At 42.0% G+C, this 19,122-nt stretch overlaps 1 protein-coding gene across 2 annotated transcripts in view; it reads left to right on the forward strand.

Moving 5' to 3' along the window:
* SLC44A1 (solute carrier family 44 member 1) overlaps positions 1 to 17,962 on the forward strand; it is a 91,948-nt gene extending 73,986 nt beyond the window's left edge. Inside the window, exons 11-16 of one of the 2 annotated variants that reach the window (XM_073345963.2) lie at positions 2,715 to 2,871; positions 3,099 to 3,182; positions 5,140 to 5,277; positions 7,119 to 7,355; positions 12,577 to 12,657; positions 15,514 to 17,962. In XM_073345963.2, coding sequence (XP_073202064.1) covers positions 2,715 to 2,871; positions 3,099 to 3,182; positions 5,140 to 5,277; positions 7,119 to 7,355; positions 12,577 to 12,657; positions 15,514 to 15,537 — 721 coding nt within the window. In that variant the 3' untranslated portion in view covers positions 15,538 to 17,962. The other variant, XM_073345962.2, reaches the window with a different exon arrangement.
* Positions 17,963 to 19,122: the final 1,160 nt, after the last annotated feature.

Consider the following 19,122-nt stretch of genomic DNA (forward strand, 5'->3'; position numbering starts at 1 on the left):
CTAGGAGATAAGGCTTTAAGAAAAATTCTATCACGAGTCTTGCAATAATTTTGTGAGAATGAGGAATACTGAAGTGATATCCAGTGCTTTCGCTAACATACAACTGTTGGCAACATTTTTGATTAAGGAAAGAAATGATGATCTTATTGAACTTATTCACCTCTTCTTTTTTTTAAAGTATATCTTTCTAAAGTGAAATTTCTCAAAATGTAACCGTGATATTTTATAGTTCACTATATATTTGTTTAAAAAAAGAAATCTCTGTGCTCAACAATCTGATAATTTAAGTTACACTTCCCATTCCAAATGGTCTCAAAGTAGTATGCAAACAATAGAGATACAGCACCTCTGGAAAAACGCAGCTACTTCTGAAGCAGAGGGCATCAGCGGTGATGCACAGCAAGAGTGGTGGAGTAAGGGAGGAAAATGTCAACCCATGACAAAGCCTTTATGCCTTATTAAAATTGCCATAGGGTCATCAGTGTCCATGCAGAGCAGAGCAGACCAGGACTTTGGTTTAAATGTTCTCTCATATGAAAGATACCTTACCGTAATTTATTTTCATTGATATCCGGCAACCATTCATTTCATTGATGTCCCTGCTGTGCTGTTTTTACAAATGTACGGTTTTCAAAAATTGTACATAACTAGGAAATACACAGTAGGCAGGAATAGTCCTGCTGCGGCATGGAAGTGGGCTAGATGATTTAAGAGATCTTTTGCATCCTCAACATCTGTGAGTTTATTAACTGTATTTTACCTGAAGGTAAATGAGTTTGCTCTTACCTGCTCCCTGTCCATCATCCCTTAATGGGAATTTTGAGTTATTAAATATCCATTTCCCTCTACTACTTCGTTTTCTTGCATATTAAAGTGTGGTTCTAGTCTGAAAAGTGACTGTGAAAATGGTATACTGGGGTTCCACATTGTTGTTAATGATTTCTAGATCAGATGTACATAATTTGCATACAGAAAGATTTTTGTTTAACTGCCAGCCCTGAACTCTCACCTAAGGATCTGAAAGCCAAGACGGGCTCTTTGCATTTCATGTAATGCTACCAGTCATAAATAGTCTTGGCAGCATTTGGGTTTTTTTTTTATTATTTTGATGGATAATATCAATGTTCGTTTCAAGCATTTCATTCAATATTTATTTAAATTTTCACAGTTGAGGGGAATGATGGAGAAAGGTCAGAATTATTTAATGACCGTAGACAATGAGAATCAGAAATTTAAAACTTTTATGACTGTTAAAACACAAGTTGCCAACATCCTCTGTCAAAATATACAAGGCAAGCATCCTGAAATCAAACTCAAGGAGCATTTTGCTTACTCTGCCATTGTGTGTGTGTGTGTATGCATGTGGTGAAATTGACATTTATCAACATCTACTGGTAAAAACGTATGCTTCCAAGCCTCGTCATAAGGTTCTGTTGGCCAGGTTAGGCCCTCGGTTACACTTGTACAAGCCAATTGCCTTCTTTCATTTGCACAGATATAACTGGTTGGAACTAGGTAAACTGTTTTTTGCAAGAAGAAATAGAATCCAGCTCACTGAAAACTGACTTCAGAATGCTAACAGGAGCCAAAAAGTGTAAAAACATTTTTTCCTCACTGAAGTCAGCATGAATCAGTACATGCAGGGAGCAGGTCTGTGGAATTAGAAGGTGCCACTTTTTTATATTTTTCAAGTGAAACCACCCTTAAGAATAGAAAAGGAGGACTTGTGGCACCTTAGAGACTAACCAATTTATTTGAGCATGAGCTTTCGTGAGCTACAGCTCACTTCATCGGATGCAGTGAGCTGTAGCTCACGAAAGCTTATGCTCAAATAAATTGGTTAGTCTCTAAGGTGCCACAAGTACTCCTTTTCTTTTTGCGAATACAGACTAACACGGCTGCTACTCTGAAACCTTAAGAATAGGTTTTCCTAAATTCAGGGGAGGCATTTTATTATTGGAACATTGGCACTTCATTAACATTAATCCTATGATACTTGTATCACTGAGTTGTTTTTTTTTAATACTTATCGGGCGCTCTTTCACTAAATGCTGAATGGACCTGCTGTAGAGAGGGAAATAGTGATGGCTTGCTTTAGAGGAAACAAATACGAATGATAAGAATACATTTCTTAAAAGCTATATCAGAAGACTGAATGTGCATTCAGCTCATCTTATAAATACATCCCTATTTCCCCTTATAAATACATCCCAATAAATACTTGGTTACAGCACTGTATTTTGTTTTAATACTTGATTCCCTGGCTTTGTGGATAGGTATATTCAGAAATACAAATGGTCTGAAAACAGCTTTTGTGTAATGAATGTATATATGCTTTTTCCAATATATAAAATAGGGAAAATCCTAAAATAAATTTGGGGGAGAGGAGGGAAAGACTTAAAAATGTTGAATTAGACATTCATAAAAGTGTAGAGCTTAAAATATTGATTGGTTAGGTATAACTATAGTGCAGGCCAGTATCCCCGCACAGCTCAGCTGATGACTCATCCTCTTCCTGTTATTACATTAAAGCTAATACTGTTCTATACCCTGCTTCTCAGTGTATCAGCAGTGTCCACTGAAGACTAGAATGAGACCACCAAATTGCTTTTCACCTATGAACTCAGTCCAAATTTGTCTGTAGGTGTTTTTTCTCATCTGAAGTCCATATTGATGATACTGCTTTATTTTATTTCTCTGCTGATTTTCCACAGGGAGAAACGGAATCTGCCATTTACTCCTATTCTGGCATCAGTAAATCGCCTTGTCTGTTACCACCTAGGAACAGTGGCAAAAGGTTCTTTCATTATCACATTAGTGAAGATTCCACGAATGATCCTTATGTATATTCATTCCCAACTCAAAGGAAAAGTAAGGGAAACCTACTTCTTATTAAAATACTGGGTTCCAAATGCTTGAAATTTGATCCTAAGTTCTGACCAAAAAAGTAAGTGTGTTCATGAAACTTACGGGCTGATTTCAGAATATTCAGCCCTTAAAGTATAGCCCATGCATTTAAATGTAATGGTCATTCATGTTCTTTGTCCTTTGGGGGTTTTTTAATGTATTTGGGTTTTTTTCCCCTGTTGCCATGCTAGGAAAATGCCTGTGCTCGATGTATGCTGAAAGCTTGCATCTGCTGCCTTTGGTGTCTAGAAAAGTGCCTGACTTACTTAAATCAGGTAAGATTTTATATACTATGACTTTTTATATAAAGGCTGACAATTTATGTGTTTGAGGAAGGATAGTCTTAAACCAGAAGATGGAGTAATTTTTTCCTGAAGTTGACACATGTTAAATTGTACTTTGGAACTTGATTGAACCTATGTACCTCAGTCATGTCCCCATTACTGAAATTAAAGTACATTGTGATCTCACTGAGGCTCATTACATTAGTCCTCATTTACAGCGCCTGTGTGAAAAATTGTCCACATTTCTCTTTCTGGAAAAGACATTTTGTCCTTTAAAAATGACTAATCGTGTCTAAGCAATATAGCATTAGTTTAATGGCTGAGTACAACACCCCCGGCACCCGTTCTCCCCAGGTACATTTAAGTCTGAAAGTGTATTTATCATAACAGAGTGTGGAGCTTTTCTCCTTTTTAATATTTGAGCATCACATATTTGAGAAAATGTGTTTCTTTTAAGTCTCTTCCTTTAAGGCTATGTCGACACAGCAGATGGGAGGTGCAGTTCCTATCTCAGGTAGATGTATACATACTAGTTCTGCTTGAGCTCGTGTGCTAAAAATAGTAGGGTAGCTATGGCAGGTCGGGCTAGTGTCAGAGTCTAACCACGTCTGAGATCCCGAGTATGTACTCGGGTGGCTAGCCCAAGGTGCCACCTCAGCTGCCACGCTGCTATTTTTAGCATGCTAACTTGAGCAGAGCTGTCACGGGTACATCGACCTGAATTATACCTCCCAGCTTCAGTGTAGCATTATCTAAAGAAGGAGAACAACTGTGAATTGTGATGGGTTGTTTAGTCATATCTGTTTCCTTGTGGGAGAGTTGTGCTATAGTCTGTTAATATAAATTTCTTTTTTACTATTCGATTTGTTTCTCAAATTTGAGACAAACGTTTTGTATGATGGAGCTCCTCCCTCTTTGATTTCGCAAACTATATGATTGTGAACCCAGCTACCTTTGTAAGCGAGCTCACTTTCCCCTTGGGTCAGATTAAAGTCGTTCAGAACTTGTACTCCTTGTAGAACCACAAGATACGTTTTTGGAAGCTGCCTTATTCAAAGCTTGGTTTTCAGAGTTGTGATGAAACTACCAGACAAAACCTTATAGCATACCATAAAGTTCTAGCGTGGGCATAGTCCTGGCCTGCCCTCACCAGGCCTTGTTTTTGAATTGTCTTGATGAAGATTGTTAGTGAAGTGTGTAATTATTGGAAATTGTCTTTGTTACCTATGCCTTACCTAGTCAGTGATGCTGGACAGAACTAAAAATGCTTTCTTTTCCAACATCTAGAAAGCAACTTCTCTGAAACACATGACCCTCAAACTATTGTATGTCCTGAGAGAGCTTTTTTGTCCAGCTGCTTAACTAGGTAGTAATGTCATTGCTCATCTCCTACTCCTGCAGCGAGATTCCAAATGATTTTTCCACTAGCATTTTGCTGTGAAACTGATATATATGGCAAGAATAAGCAAGGCAGGTGGAAAAATGGTTATTCCTTCCTCTGTTGTTCTCTGTCTATTGAGTCAACTACTGCCCTGGGGGGACTTGGTTTCGCAGCTTCAAGGTGAGCCGTGACTGGCTCAAAAGCCAGCACAAATCCTTGCCTTTTTTGTTTATGAAATCAGCAGTGAGCACTGACTGGATTTTTCATTACACAGTTCCTTTCCTCCCTAATTCTGGGATGGAGCTGGTTGTCTTGAAAGTGAGTGTCATGTTACTGAGTCCTCATTATTTATTGATTAGATTTGTACCTTTAAAGATCTCTTATTAAATTAAGTGTCTCATGACATTGTGTTCCCTGTTGTGGAAGGGGATGGAAGGAGAAAGTCTTGTTGCCGTAGCAGATGATTTCTTGGCAGGTAGATAGATATTGGGAACACGAGCTCTGGGGAATGTTGAAGGAAAAGAGACAGTGTGTCTGTGACTAATTCTTCATTTTGCTTTCCCCCAGAATGCATATACAGCCACAGCTATCAACAGCACCAACTTCTGCACCTCAGCAAAGGATGCCTTTGTCATTCTAGTGGAGAATGCTCTGCGAGTGGCTGCCATAAACACAGTGGGAGACTTCATGCTGTTCCTGGGAAAGGTATGCCTCAGGGGTGTACTGTTACAGACCTGGAACAAGCCTGCTTGCTGTCGGAAACCTTCCCTGTACATTGTAGCTGCAGCTACACTGTGCCTCTGAGAGCTTGTTTTCCCACTGCCCACTGCTGGGACCCATTCCATCCTGCTGTTTCCAGTCAGGAACATGATTTAGAGGGCCGTGAGCAGGAAAGGGAAGTGTAAAAGACTCTCCGGATGGTGGTGGGTAAGACTGGTCAGACAGTGCGCGTTGCAGGGGTTCAGCTGAAAATTCCTTTGACAATGGACAGCTGAAAAAAGTCTGACCAGAAGTTTTTGGTTTTCCATTGAAAAATCTAAAATGTAAGGAAAGCCGACAATTCCCCTAACAACTTGTTTCATCAAACCTCAGTTTTCCTTCAGAAAGAAGTTACCCCTTTTCAACCAGCCCTTGTAGTAGGGGTGGAATGGGAGGCAGCAGGACCTTGTATTGGCAGCTGGGAGTTGCCCATTGTGGGAGTAAAGAGGAAAGAGTTGGGATCAAGTATATTCCAAGGTAGAAAGATTACTAAGAACTGCTGTTGCAGCTCCATTTTCTATTTCTTCAGGAAAAACCAGAACCCAGTACGTTACTGTTCCATCTGGGCTGACTTTTTGTGTTTGTATTTACTAAATACTAGTCCAGCCGCCTCAGATGTAGCCCCACAAGTACGCATCAGCATTGGGGCCCTTCATGGAAAGAACTGTCTGTCCTCTGTATGCTCCTCTCCATGTATTAAATCAGATTACAGCGGGCTGAACTCTTAAGTGTGGTTTTCTAATCCAGTAAATAAACAAATCAATACAGAGTGATGGGAATGAGCACATAATGAAGATACAGGTGCCTTGGGGGTATTGAAGTGAGCAGTGCAGTTCCCTGGAGTACTCTAACATGACAGGAAATGTCTCCATCAAAAAATGGCTTTCAGATCATTGGGTGAACAGAAGGGTGGCAGTAATGCTTAAATAAGCGGTGCGGACTACCAAACAACAGTGTTAGCTCCATGGTGCTGCCTGACCAGCCCCGTTCTTCTTTCAGCTTAATGCAATATCTGAATAATACAGTGGAAACTGACCTATTTTGCAGTGTTTGATTTTTTTAAATGCAGAGATATGGTGTATTGTTCATAAAAACTACATTGACACCCAATATGACGTTTCATAGGGCCACTCATGCTAATTTTTGAGAAACTACCTGAAAGAGATGTAGAAATGCCTTACACTGTTAAAATTAGTGTGAGAAATAAGGCTTATTTTACAGTGGGGACCTAATACACAAGGTAATTCTTAGCAGCCTTCCTGTTGCAAATAGGAGGGACAGGAACAAGCTGAAGGAATATTTTGTCAAAATGTGTGTTTGCAAGCAAAATTATTATAAAGCATATTAGTTGATGGATCTGGGTATACTAATTTTTATATTCTGTAAAAAGTACAGACCTAGAACTGATCCCTGACCCGAGGAGTTTATCATTTGAATAAACTGACAAAACAGCAGAGTAAGGTTCTGTCTTACTAGGGTATCTTCTCCTCTTCCCCCCCCCAAAAAACAATGGGTAAGTGACAGCTTTGTATTTACTCATGTGAATTAGCTTTTAGGGCTTTGAAGAGATGGTATTCTCCTCTGCGCAGGCACAGCATTGAAAACAGCTCTGGCTGGATCCAGCGGCACCTGGGTTTTAGTCATATTTAGTGTCTTGTGGTGGAGTCAGTGACACTGTAGCATCCAGTTCTCCTACACCTGTGAGATTAAAGTCTGTGCACACGTACATGAAAAATAATCCAACGGCTTCTGCAATCATTCTTGTCTTTTTGTTTTCTTTGCTTCAGGTCCTGATCGTTTGCAGCACAGGCTTGGCAGGGGTTATGTTGCTGAACTACCAGCGGGATTACACAGTGTGGGTGCTGCCTCTCATCATTGTCTGCCTCTTTGCTTTCCTGGTTGCTCACTGCTTCCTGTCAATTTATGAAATGGTCGTGGATGTCCTCTTCTTATGTTTTGCCATTGATACAAAATACAACGATGGAAGCCCTGGTAGAGAATTCTACATGGATAAAATTCTCATGGTACGTTAGTTTTCCTCCCCTCTGCCTTGAGTCAAAGGAACTCTACTATCTATAAAGAATTTAGTGCAAGCTTCTGATGCCATTCAGCACAAAAACCCCAGGGTCAGCCTTTTTTAGAGACCTTTCTCTTGGCTACAGAGGAAAATATGACTCACGTCAATAGTGCCCAGGTTGGTGTTTCTTACCCAGACCGACAAACCAGCCTTTGCTCAGACAGTATCTCTCTGAGTCCTCAAATAGCGGCACTTACAGCCCCTCCCTGGAGTATGTCTCTGAGCCCAAGTTGCCCTCATCTGACAGGGACAAAGTAGGCCATGTTGCAGTTACACTAGATGTCTACATTAGAGACCTTACAGTGGCACAGCTGTACCAATGCAGCTGTGCCACTATAAGAGCGGCTACATCACAGATCTATGCCAACAGGTGAAAGCTTATCCGTCGACATAATTAAACCACCCCCAATGAGTGGTGATAACTATGTCTGCGGGAGAAGCTGTGCACACTATCACTTAAGCTGGCGAAACATATGTCATAGAATCATAGAATATAAGAGTGGGAAGGGACCTCTGGAGCTCATCTAGTCCAATCCCCTGCCCAGAGCAGGACCAATCCCCAACTAAATCATCCCAGCCAGGGCTTTGTCAAGCCTGACTTTAAAAACTTCTATGGAAGGGGATTCCACCACCTCCCTAGGTAACGCATTCCAGTGTTTCACCACCCTCCTAGTGAAAAAGTGTTTCCTAATATCCAACCTAAACCTCCCCCACTGCAACTTGAGACCATTACTCTTTATCCTGTCTTCTGCTATCACCGAGAATAGTCTAGATCCATCCTCTTTGGATCCACCTTTCAGGTAGTTAAAAGCAGCTATCAAATCCCCCCTCATTCTTCTCTTCCGTAGACTAAACAATCCCAGTTCCCTCAGCCTTTCCTCATAAGTCATGCGTTCCAGACCCCTAATCATTTTTGTTGCCCTTCGCTGGACTCTCTCCAATTTCTCCACATCCTTCTTGTAGTGTGGGGCCCAAAACTGGACACAGTACTCCAGATGAGGCCTCACCAATGTCGAATACAGGGGAATGATCATGTCCCTCGATCTGCTGGCAATGCCCCCACTTATACAGCCCAAAACGCCATTGGCCTTCTTGGCAACAAGGGCACACTGTTGACTCATATCCAGCTTCTCGTCCACTGTAACTCCTAGGTCCTTCTCTGCAGAACTGCTGCCTAGCCATTCGGTCCCTAGTCTGTAGCGGTGCATTGGATTCTTCCGTCCTAAGTGCAGGACTCTGCACTTGTCCTTGTTGAACCTCATCAGATTTCTTTTGGCCCAATCCTCCAATTTGTCTAGGTCGCTTTATATCCTATCCCTACCCTCCAGTGAATCAACCACTCCTCCCAGTTTAGTGTCATCCGCAAACTTGCTGAGGGTGCAATCCACACCATCCTCCAGATCATTAATGAAGATATTGAACAAAACCAACCCCAGGACCGACCCTTGGGGCACTCCACTTGATACTGGCTGCCAGCTAGACATGGAGCCATTGATCGCTACCCGTTGAGCCCGACAATCTAGCCAGCTTTCTATCCACCTTATCGTCCATTCATCCAGCCCATACTTCTTTAACTTGCTGACAAGAATACTGTGGAAGACCATGTCAAAAGCTTTGCTAAAGTCAAGGAATAACACGTCCACTGCTTTCCCTTCATCCACAGAACCAGTTATCTCATCACAGAAGGCAATTAGATGAGTCAGGCATGACTTTCCCTTGGTGAATCCATGCTGACTGTTCCTGATCACTTTCCTCTCATCTAAGTGCTTCAGAATTGATTCCTTGAGGACATGCTCCATGATTTTTCCGGGGACTGAGGTGAGGCTGACTGGCCTGTAGTTCCCAGGATCCTCTTCATTCCCTTTTTTTAAAGATTGGCACTACATTAGCCTTTTTCAGTCTTCCGGGACTTCCCCCGATCGCCGTGAGTTTTCAAAAATAATGGCCAATGGCTCTGCAATCACATCCGCCAATTCCTTTAGCACTCTCGGATGCAACGCATCTGGCCTCATGGACTTGTGCATGTCCAGCTTTTCTAAATGATCCCGAACCACTTCTTTCTCCACAGAGGGCTGGCCACCACCCCATGCTGTGCTGCCCAGTGCAGTAGTCTGGGAGCTGACCTTGTTCATGAAGACAGAGGCAAAAAAAGCATTGAGTACATTAGCTTTTTCCACATCCTCTGTCACTAGGTTGCCTCCCTCATTCAGTGAGGGGCCCACACTTTCCTTGGCTTTCTTTTTGTTGCCAACATACCTGAGGAACCCCTTCTTGTTACTCTTAACATCTCTCGCTAGCTGCAACTCCAGGTGTGATTTAGCCTTCCTGATTTCATTCCTACATGCCCGAACAATATTTTTATACTCATCCCTGGTCATTTGTCCAATCTTCCACTTCTTGTAAGCCTCTTTTTTGTGTTTAAGATCAGCAAGGATTTCACTGTTAAGCCAAGCTGGTCGCCTGCCATATTTACTATTCTTTCTATACATCGGGATGGTTTGTCCTTGTAACCACAATAAGGATTCTTTAAAATACAGCCAGCTGTCCTGGACTCCTTTCCCCCTCATGTTATTCTCCCAGGGGATCCTGCCCATCAGTTCCCTGAGGGAGTCAAAGTCTGCTTTTCTGAAGTCCAGGGTCCGTATTCTGCTGCTTTCCTTTCTTCCTTGTGTCAGGATCCTGAACTCGACCATCTCATGGTCACTGCCTCCCAGGTTCCCATCCACTTTTGCTTCCCCTACTAATTCTTCCCGGTTTGTGAGCAGCAGGTCAAGAAGACCTCCGCCCCTAGTTGGTTCCTCCAGCACTTGCACCAGGAAATTGTCCCCTACACTTTCCAAAAACTTCCTGGATTGTCTGCGCACCGTTGTATTGCTCTCCCAGCAGATATCAGGGAGATTGAAGTCTCCCAGGAGAACCAGGGCCTGCGATCTAGTAGCTTCTGTGAGTTGGCGGAAGAAAGCCTCGTCCACCTCATCCCCCTGGTCTGGTGGTCTATAGCGACTCCCACCATGACATCACCCTTGTTGCTCAGGCTTCTAAACTTAATCAGGTTTTTCTGCAGTTTCATACCGGAGCTCTGAGCAGTCACACTGCTCCCTTACATACAATGAAACTCCCCTCCCCCCCCCCTTTTCTGGCCTCCCTGTCCTTCCTGAACAGTTTATACCCATCCATGACAGTACTCCAGTCATGTGAGTTATCCCACCAAGTCTCTGTTATTCCAATCACATCATAATTCCCTGACTTTGCCAGGACCTCCAGTTCTCCCTGCTTGTTTCCCAGGCTTTGTGCATTTGTATATAGGCACTTGAGATAACCTGCTGATCGCCCCTCATTCTCAGTATGAGGCAGGAGCCCTCCCCTCTCACATGCTCCTGCTTGTGCTTCCTCCCAGTATCCCGCTTCCCCACCTACCTCAGGGCTTTGGTCTCCTTCCCCCGGTGAACCTAGTTTAAAGCCCTCCTCACTAGGTTAGCCAGCTTGCTCGCAAAGATGCTCGCAAGCATCGCGTTTTTTTCACACCCCGAGTGACATATGTTCTGCTGACATAAGTGGTAGTGTAGACATGGTCTTAGTTTCTTTATTTAAATGTCCCTCCCCCTCCCCCCACGTACATCTGATATACTAGAAATGGGGAAGTAAAAACCCTCTTAAAGCCAACATTAGACTGAATTCAGAGAGAATTTCCTTGCTCCTATTTCTCTATCTGCTATAAGTAACCATGGAGTCCATTTCTCACTTCGCATGAAATGTTTTCTCATGCCTAAACTAGAGAGAGACTCAAATCCCAATTATTCTTAACATTCTGATTTCTGAATACTTGTTGGGAAGTGTGTCAGGATTGTAACCCTAAACCTCTGTTGTGTAGTGCCATAGGTTGTATAGTAAGTAATACTAGCTGATTCCATTGATATCAAATATAGAATAATAATTGAAAATACCTTACACTCACGTAGCACAGGTAATTTAGTAAGATCACTATATATAATCTAGCACATGAAATTTAGAAAGATCACTCTGTGTGCACGGGCGTGTGCGTGTGTGCAGAGAATCAATGTTCAGATTGGCCGCAGAATTGTAAACAACAAAGGGATTCATAGATATTAAGGTCAGAAGGGACCATTATGATCATCTAGTCCGACCTCCTGCACAATGCAGGCCACAGAATCTCACCCACCCACTCCTGCAATAAACCTCTCACCTATGTCTGAGCTATTGAAGTCCTCAAATCATAGTTTAAAGACTTCAAGGAGCAGAGAATCCTCCAACAAGTGACCCGTGCCCCATGCTGCAGAGGAAGGCGAAAAACCCCCAGGGCCTCTTCCAATCTGCCCTGGAGGAAAATTCCTTCCCAACCCCAAATATGGTGATCAGCTGAACCCTGAGCATATGGGCAAGATTCACCAGCCTGGTATCCAGGAAAGAATTTGCTGTAATAACTCAGATCCCACCCCATCTATGCGATAGATATCAAAGTACTAGTGGCATGGAACTTCCTACGTGATGCTTGCACCTTTACAATAGAAAGAAGTATTGAAATACTACAGAGCTATAGTATATCTGCTGATATCTTTAATAGCAGGGTGTAATGCCTGGCTGCTTCCATTTGATGATATAACAAATGGAAAAGGCAGTGTCCATGGGGGCAAGGAAATCTCACAAGATGAGACCCTGGATGTGGAAAAGTTTTGAGAAATTGTGTTCTGAGGGATTAGAGAAAACTAGGAAGGCATTGCTAGAAGTAAAAATGAAATCCCAGTGTATTTTTTTCTGTTACAACAGCTTGATAGAGTTGTAACACTACATACTACTTTAACTGGACAGAATATAATGGCTGGGGTCTGTATTTATTTTGTGCCATCATCAGAATGTGGATGCCAGGGATGGGTGGGGACATGGTAAATGTGATAGTTTGTACAGGCAGGATGGTTAATACTGTCTGAAGAATCTCTTGATCCTATGTGGGAAATCTGAGTGCCAAAGGGGTAAGAGACAGAGGGAGGTGGTATCTCTTGTTTCTTGTTCACTTCTTGGGGCAGAACAGATTACTTTTTGTGACGTTGTCAGGGAATTTTATATGTGAGCCATCAGCTTGCACATTCCCTGGCTGTACTTCAGTATACAACCAGCGGAAGAAAGATTAAGCCACTTGATTTATTTTGCAGGAGTTTGTGGAGAACAGTAGAAAATCAATGAAAGAATCTGGCAGGGGAGGTGGAGCTGAAGGCAGAGAGCTAAAACCAATGGTAGGTGCAGATGAGGAGGTGGCCATCCTCCAAGAATTTCACTTTTACTTCCTCTCCCTCTCTGTCTTTACTGACTGCACTTCTTCAGGGGAAGTTTTTGTTCTTTGTATCACTCAAGATGTTCTGCTTTTTCTGTTTGTGAGCTTGCCTATCACCTGGATGGCAGAGTTTTTGTCACAGCTGAGACCATCTCCTGTAAAAGTAAGCTGAAAGGAACTGTATCTTGTGAAATAGAACTACAGTGGAAGAATCAGTTGAATTAGGATCAGGATTGCAGCAGTGCCCATTACACGCTAGTTGGTGCACACAGAAGACAGTCGTCTTATTTTGTAAGATCTGTGGGGCAGGGTGTATGATTAATTACTAGCATAGCCCAACTTAATCCTCTTTCCATTGGTGAACTAAATTCTGAATTTTGCATTCAATATAAAAGCCTGAAGGACGCTTAGGAGCTGACTCCTAAAACAATGGGGCCATGCACGTCAGGGTCACACCAAATGATTTTAAAATGTGGCGAGGGATTGGATACAGCGATTCCTTTCAACCTGCTTAAAATAACATTTCTCCCAGTTGTTTGTTTTTTATTGCTAACTATTTATGTTGCTGTCTCTTGCGCTCTCTCTTTCCATCTCACATTGTCAGATACAGGGACAATGCATCACTTATGCTTCTGAAGTCTTAACCACCAGCTGTTTTCACTCACGCTGTGCCTATTTGAAAGGCATTGCATGTTTAAGTATCCTGTAATAAGGAACATCTGTAACTAATACAGATAATGGAGTTATCCATCTTGCAAGGTGAGCTTGGGACTTGGAGAACTGGGAGCCAGGCTTTCTGTGTAATAAGAGATGGGCAGGTCTGACTGAACTAGTTAGAGATGATCCTGTTAATACTGATGCTAGAACAGCGTTTCCTATTACGTCAGTACCTGCCATGGGGTATAGTGGGGTTTATGTTGATTCCTCCAACAGTAGGTAGTAACTCTTTTAAATCATAAAAAGTAATGAAATCAAAATACATTTCCTTATAGTAGAAAATTCCTTTTTAATATGGCATATATAATGCCATGCTGTGCCAGCATTTGGACCTAGGAAGATTGAGTCCCTGCTCTCTGATCAACTCTGTAGCTGTGAGGCGTGTTACGCTACGTTATTTATACAGTCAGTTCTAGCATACCAACCTAGATTAGAAATGGTCTTTCATTATTATGGGTGCCAAGAGTTGGTTACTGTTGTCGTCTTTAGAATTGTGCAGAGTAATTCCAATGCACAACTTCCACAGCGTATAGACACTTAGTCCAGTGACAGTGGTTTGGCTCACTCATGTGTGGTTTAGTTCAAACTTCCCCTTGCACAGTCTTCTGGAGGGCCAACGTTTTAGCCATGACTGGCCTTTCTCCACCTTAAAGTATTTGTTAAAGCATAAGTGCTGTTGTATATCTAACTATAGAACAAGAAAGTTTTCATATGTATGATCTACCATTTTCTTCAAGGAGTAATTCCAACTAAGTGAACATTAGAAGCAACTGCTGGGATTTTCAAATCTATCTAAGGGTATGCACAGCTCCCATTAAAATTAGTGGGAATTAGGTGTCCAAATCTTCTAAGCAGCGTTGAAAGTCCTAACCTAAAGCTTTTTACTCCACTCCCAATTCAGAGTACTGGTTTATATCAAGTAGTGTCCTAATAACGTCCACCTTCTAGCTAGTGCACACTGCTAAAGACACTAAAAGCTGTTGGTCCAGCACTTTCAGACTTGGTTGTTTAAGCTCGGTTCCTACCTCCATCGGTAGACCCTGTGAAAAGAGAGACTGCACGTCCCACAGCCTTCAGAGGGAGCTTTGCATGCTCAACACCCTTGGAAGTGAGGCCTCTTGTTTAGGAGCCTACCTTTAGGCCACTCAGGTTTTGAAATTTATCTTTTAGTTCCTTACAGAGGATTGCTAGAGAGATGGTGTGAGCGTGGGACAGGAAGGCAGGAACTCCTACATTGTATTTCCAGTTCTGATACTAACTTGATTGTCTTGCACAAATCATCAGGCCATATTTTCTGAAGTGGCTTCCAATTTTGGGGTGCCTAATTTCAGCTGCATGGAGTCCAGAAAAGCAGGAATTGACCACTAATATGGATAATGAGAACATCCAGAGCTCTAATAGTTAATGCTGACCTTTTGGAAAGGATCTAAAACCTCATGCTTCAGGGTTGAAGCCCATCTCTAACTATTAGAGATTAGGATAAAACCTTCATGGGGCGGGGCAGATTATCACACATCTGCCTACTGTGAAATTCATTGCATCTTTCTCTGAAGACCATTATCAGAGAGGGTACTGGATAAGATGGACCCATAGCTCTGATCTGGTCCAGCATTTCCTCTGTTCCTAAAGTGGAGTCCCCAAAAATTAAAGGCCACTTTTGGGAGTTTGGGCCTTCACTGCTTTGCCTCAGTTCCCTCATTTATAAAGTAGAGGGAATCTCTCTCAAGAGTTTCAGAGTCGCAGCCGTGTTAGTCTGTATCCGTAAAAAGAAAAGGAGTACTTGTGGCACGTTAGAGACTAACAAATTTATTAGAGCATAAGCTTTCGTGAGCTACAGCTCACTTCATCGGATGCATCAAGTACTCCTTTTCTTCTCTCAAGAGTGTGAAGGATCAGTTCAGAAATTTAAATGGCTACCTAGAATTACACTTCTTAAAAATCTGAGTGGAAACATTTAGGAGTTGTCATATCCAAAGAGACTGTGTAGGTTCAAGAACAAGTCATTTCAAACTTTACTATTTGTAGTGATCCTTTTGGATCAATTTCTTCAGTTGTCCATTGCCATGTGTCTAAGACTATACTATATGACTTTGTTTTCTAGGCCCCTGGAGCAAGTTCATCTTGAAACTAGCCAGCCATTATGGAACCCATTGACATTCCAAAACACTATATATAACTAAACAGCCAAAATCAGAAAAGGAACAGGGATTTAATACTTTTTTTAATGATTATTTTTGTGAAACATGTACTCTTTTCATACGGGTGGCTTTTACAAGCAACTTTATCATTGTTCCTTTTTTAATCATTGTGGTCATGGAAATGTTAAGATTCTTATCTGATTAAGATACAATCTAGAGGAGGAATCAGTTATTTTAAAAAAAATTAAATCAAAACTATTGGGTAGAGTATCAGATTTATCAGGTGTCCCTCAAAATTGCAATGTAACCGAGAATTATGTTTAAATCGGCTCCTTTAGGATTTTATATTTAAACTCAAATGCATCAGTGACTTCTGGGGAAATGCTTCAGATTTAAAAAACAATTAAAATTGTAGGTATTTTTAAAAGGGTTTCAATGAGAGTCATAAATATAACTCATTTGTAGTCAGTCATTTGACCCACCAACCCTAATGGGGCCTAGTGGGGTTACACATTGTTTTGTTTATAAATTTCAGATATCAAAATAACCAACTCCTCAGGTATTTAGATGTTGTGGGAGCCCCTGCATTTCTATGAAAGAGAAACCAGAAAATGGGAAGGATGAGTTTTATATGCAACTGTTTTCCATTTTACTTTATTTTTCCCTTTGAGTTCAGTAGCCTCCTTTGCACTTCATAAGGCTCCTTGGAAGAGTATGGATTCTCCAAACGAGCAGTCGAACAAACTGATCATTAAAACTCAGCCTTAGCCATAGTCCTCATGATTCATTCATGACTAGATATAAGGATGCTGGACACGGGGAGAGAAACGAACTGTACAAAGAGTATTGTAAGTTGTTTTTATTTAACTCCAGAGAGATTTGGGAAGTGTAAATGTAAATGGCCAGGCCTGGGCTGTTTTCTCATTCATATTAGTATGTACTGTAGCAGGTGGGTAAAACAGGAAAGGGTAGGTAAGCATTTCTTTGGAAATGACACTGCCATGGTATCTAAAGTTATCCACTGACCATAAGAGAACTTGTTCATTTTAATTCTTAAGTGTTTAAAAATTTTCATTCCTGAAGCTTACCAGATATGAATGCTAATACTCCGTTGTTCAGCTTATTGTAATGGTAAATGCTTAGTGTATTTGCTAAGAACTCACGATCTGTTCATGCTATATACTCCTTTTTGTTACAATTTTTTAAGAAAACTATTTTTGTTAATGTAAAGTTAATATTTCAGAGCAGAATTTTTAAACTTATTGCACTAAATACGAGCTCTGTAAGAATAAATAATGCCTCAATGGTTTGTTCACTCCATACAAGAAAATCTTTTGAAGGAGAGCAGCCCTTCCAGCTAAGCTTTGCAATGGATTAAAGAGGGATGTGTGGAGAAGCATACGATTAATGCCACCAGGGTTTTATCAGCAACTGTTTGCTTATGTGCTTCCTTTCAAAGGATCGGACCTTTAAACTGCTGCTGAAGGTAAAAGGCATCCTGTATTTTTTTAATTAATGAGTGCTCTTAACAGTTCCAGTGGTAGCTAACTACTTCTGTTTCTATAAGTCATTTGATACTTCAATTTTTTCAGACTTCTTGCAATAAAGATCAGGATTAATAAAAAGGATTTACCCCTTTCATAACACAAACCAAACAGTATGAATATAAATAAACTGTAGCTGTCTGAGGGCAAAAAACTGGCTTAGGCTCTGATCCTGCAAACACTTACGCAACTGTGTAGCTTTATTCAAGGAATTAGTTCCATTGGCTTCAACAGGACTGCTCGTGTAAGTAAAGCTATGCACCTGTGTAAGCATTAACTGGATCAGGGCTTTAGTCTGGGATTTTAATTGGAGCACTGGGTAGGTCTCTCAGTGTAAATTACATGAATCTGTCAGGACGTTTGGAAGACGTTAGAGCAGCCTTCATTTGTGCACGGAAGGAGTTTCTGCTACATCAACGGCCAAAAGTGCAATAGCTCAGCTGCAGCTCTGGAGTTTGGACACTCAATACTTGCATAGATCAGTGGGGTTTGGCAGCAAGTTAAATACTGGCTCAGCAGGATCATAGAAACTGGATTCCAAAGCTAAGAAAAGGATTTGTCATATACCTAGCTACTCCACAGGGACTGCAGCTTACACCCTGTTTCTGAAGACGTCATTTGACGTGCTCTGACGGAAGCCTTGGATTCTGCTCACTTTGATGACCTAACATCAGATTCCCGCCATGAAAAGTTCCACAACTTTGGGTTCTCTGCTCCCTGGAAGCTGTGGGGGGAGGGGGTGCTTTTCAGTTAACTTACAACTGGAACTGTAATCAGAAACAAATTTTGTATTTTTGTATAACTTGCCTGTGCACCATTTTTATAACAGGGCCTGTTTTACAAATAAATTGGTTTTATTATCACAGTGTGTAGACGTTATGGACAACACTTTTGTATGGGTAGCTGTAATTTTCAAGTTATCTATCATTATGAAGTTCTCAATCAATTCAAGTGTACCATTCCTTAGTGTGTGTACAGCATGCTTTTCAGTTACAGAGTAGGGTCATGCCTTACTGAACGATCACAAATGCCCTGGCTGTTCAGAAGCATTCCTTTCCCACGCAGGCTTGTAGCGGCACTTCAGTGTTTTGGATGCTCTTTGAAACTTACTTTTGCAGCAGACTACAAGCTGTCCTCTTCCTTCCTAGTCCCTCCTTTGTGTGTGGGGAGAGAGGCGGAAAACAAGTCTCTAGAGAAAGTTGCTTGCAGAGCAAGTTTTAGACGCTCATTGCCTATCCTGATAATGAGGGTAGTGGGAATGTGATTTCTCCTGCAGTAATATCTACACGTGGCAGCTGAGACACTGGGCACTGACAGTGATAAAGGATTTAGACATTTCTTCCTGTCTGGTTATCAAAGCTAGTGTCAGTGCTACCATTCCCTCCTGCACTGGGTGACTCTTACTGGCGAGGGGGTGGCTGAGAAGGATAAAGTTGGAGAAGCCATCTCCTTAGGATGCCCCTGATGCTTAAAAACTCTGCGTAAGCAAGCAGGATTAGCGATTCAACCAGGTCAACTTGGATTTAAAATCCTAGCCTGGGTGAATGACAGCACATTTGGATTGTAGCACGTTATGCAACATACTCCTAGCTTTGGTCACGTGGGCTTGAAAGATCAGAAGACTTGTCCGCTACACTTCAGGTGGAGGCCGAGCAGTGTCCGGCCCTTCCTGCCTCACCCTCCTCTTTAAGGACAATGTGCTGGCCACAGGGAGAACACACCTACCTGCGGAAAAGCTCTCATTTCTATATTTCTCTTTCAGCATAGGGGCACCAAGCAGCTGTGCGCCAGGTCCCCTTTGCCCCACTGACCTCAGCATGTGACAAGGGCATCCTCGCCTCCCCAAGGCAGTGATTCAGGAGATCACCTGGACTGACTGGGTGATTTAAGGTGCTTCCCCACCGCTTTGTTCTGAGCCACTTATCTCCTGCTGAGACCATCCCCTCTTCCTCACAGCAGTTGCAGTCATTGCACTTGCCATGTTTGGGAGGACATACCGCCACCTGGGAGATCTCAGCACTGCTCCAC

Source organism: Lepidochelys kempii, chromosome 5 (genome assembly GCF_965140285.1).
Source record: "Lepidochelys kempii isolate rLepKem1 chromosome 5, rLepKem1.hap1, whole genome shotgun sequence".
NCBI classification, from domain to species: domain Eukaryota; kingdom Metazoa; phylum Chordata; order Testudines; family Cheloniidae; genus Lepidochelys; species Lepidochelys kempii.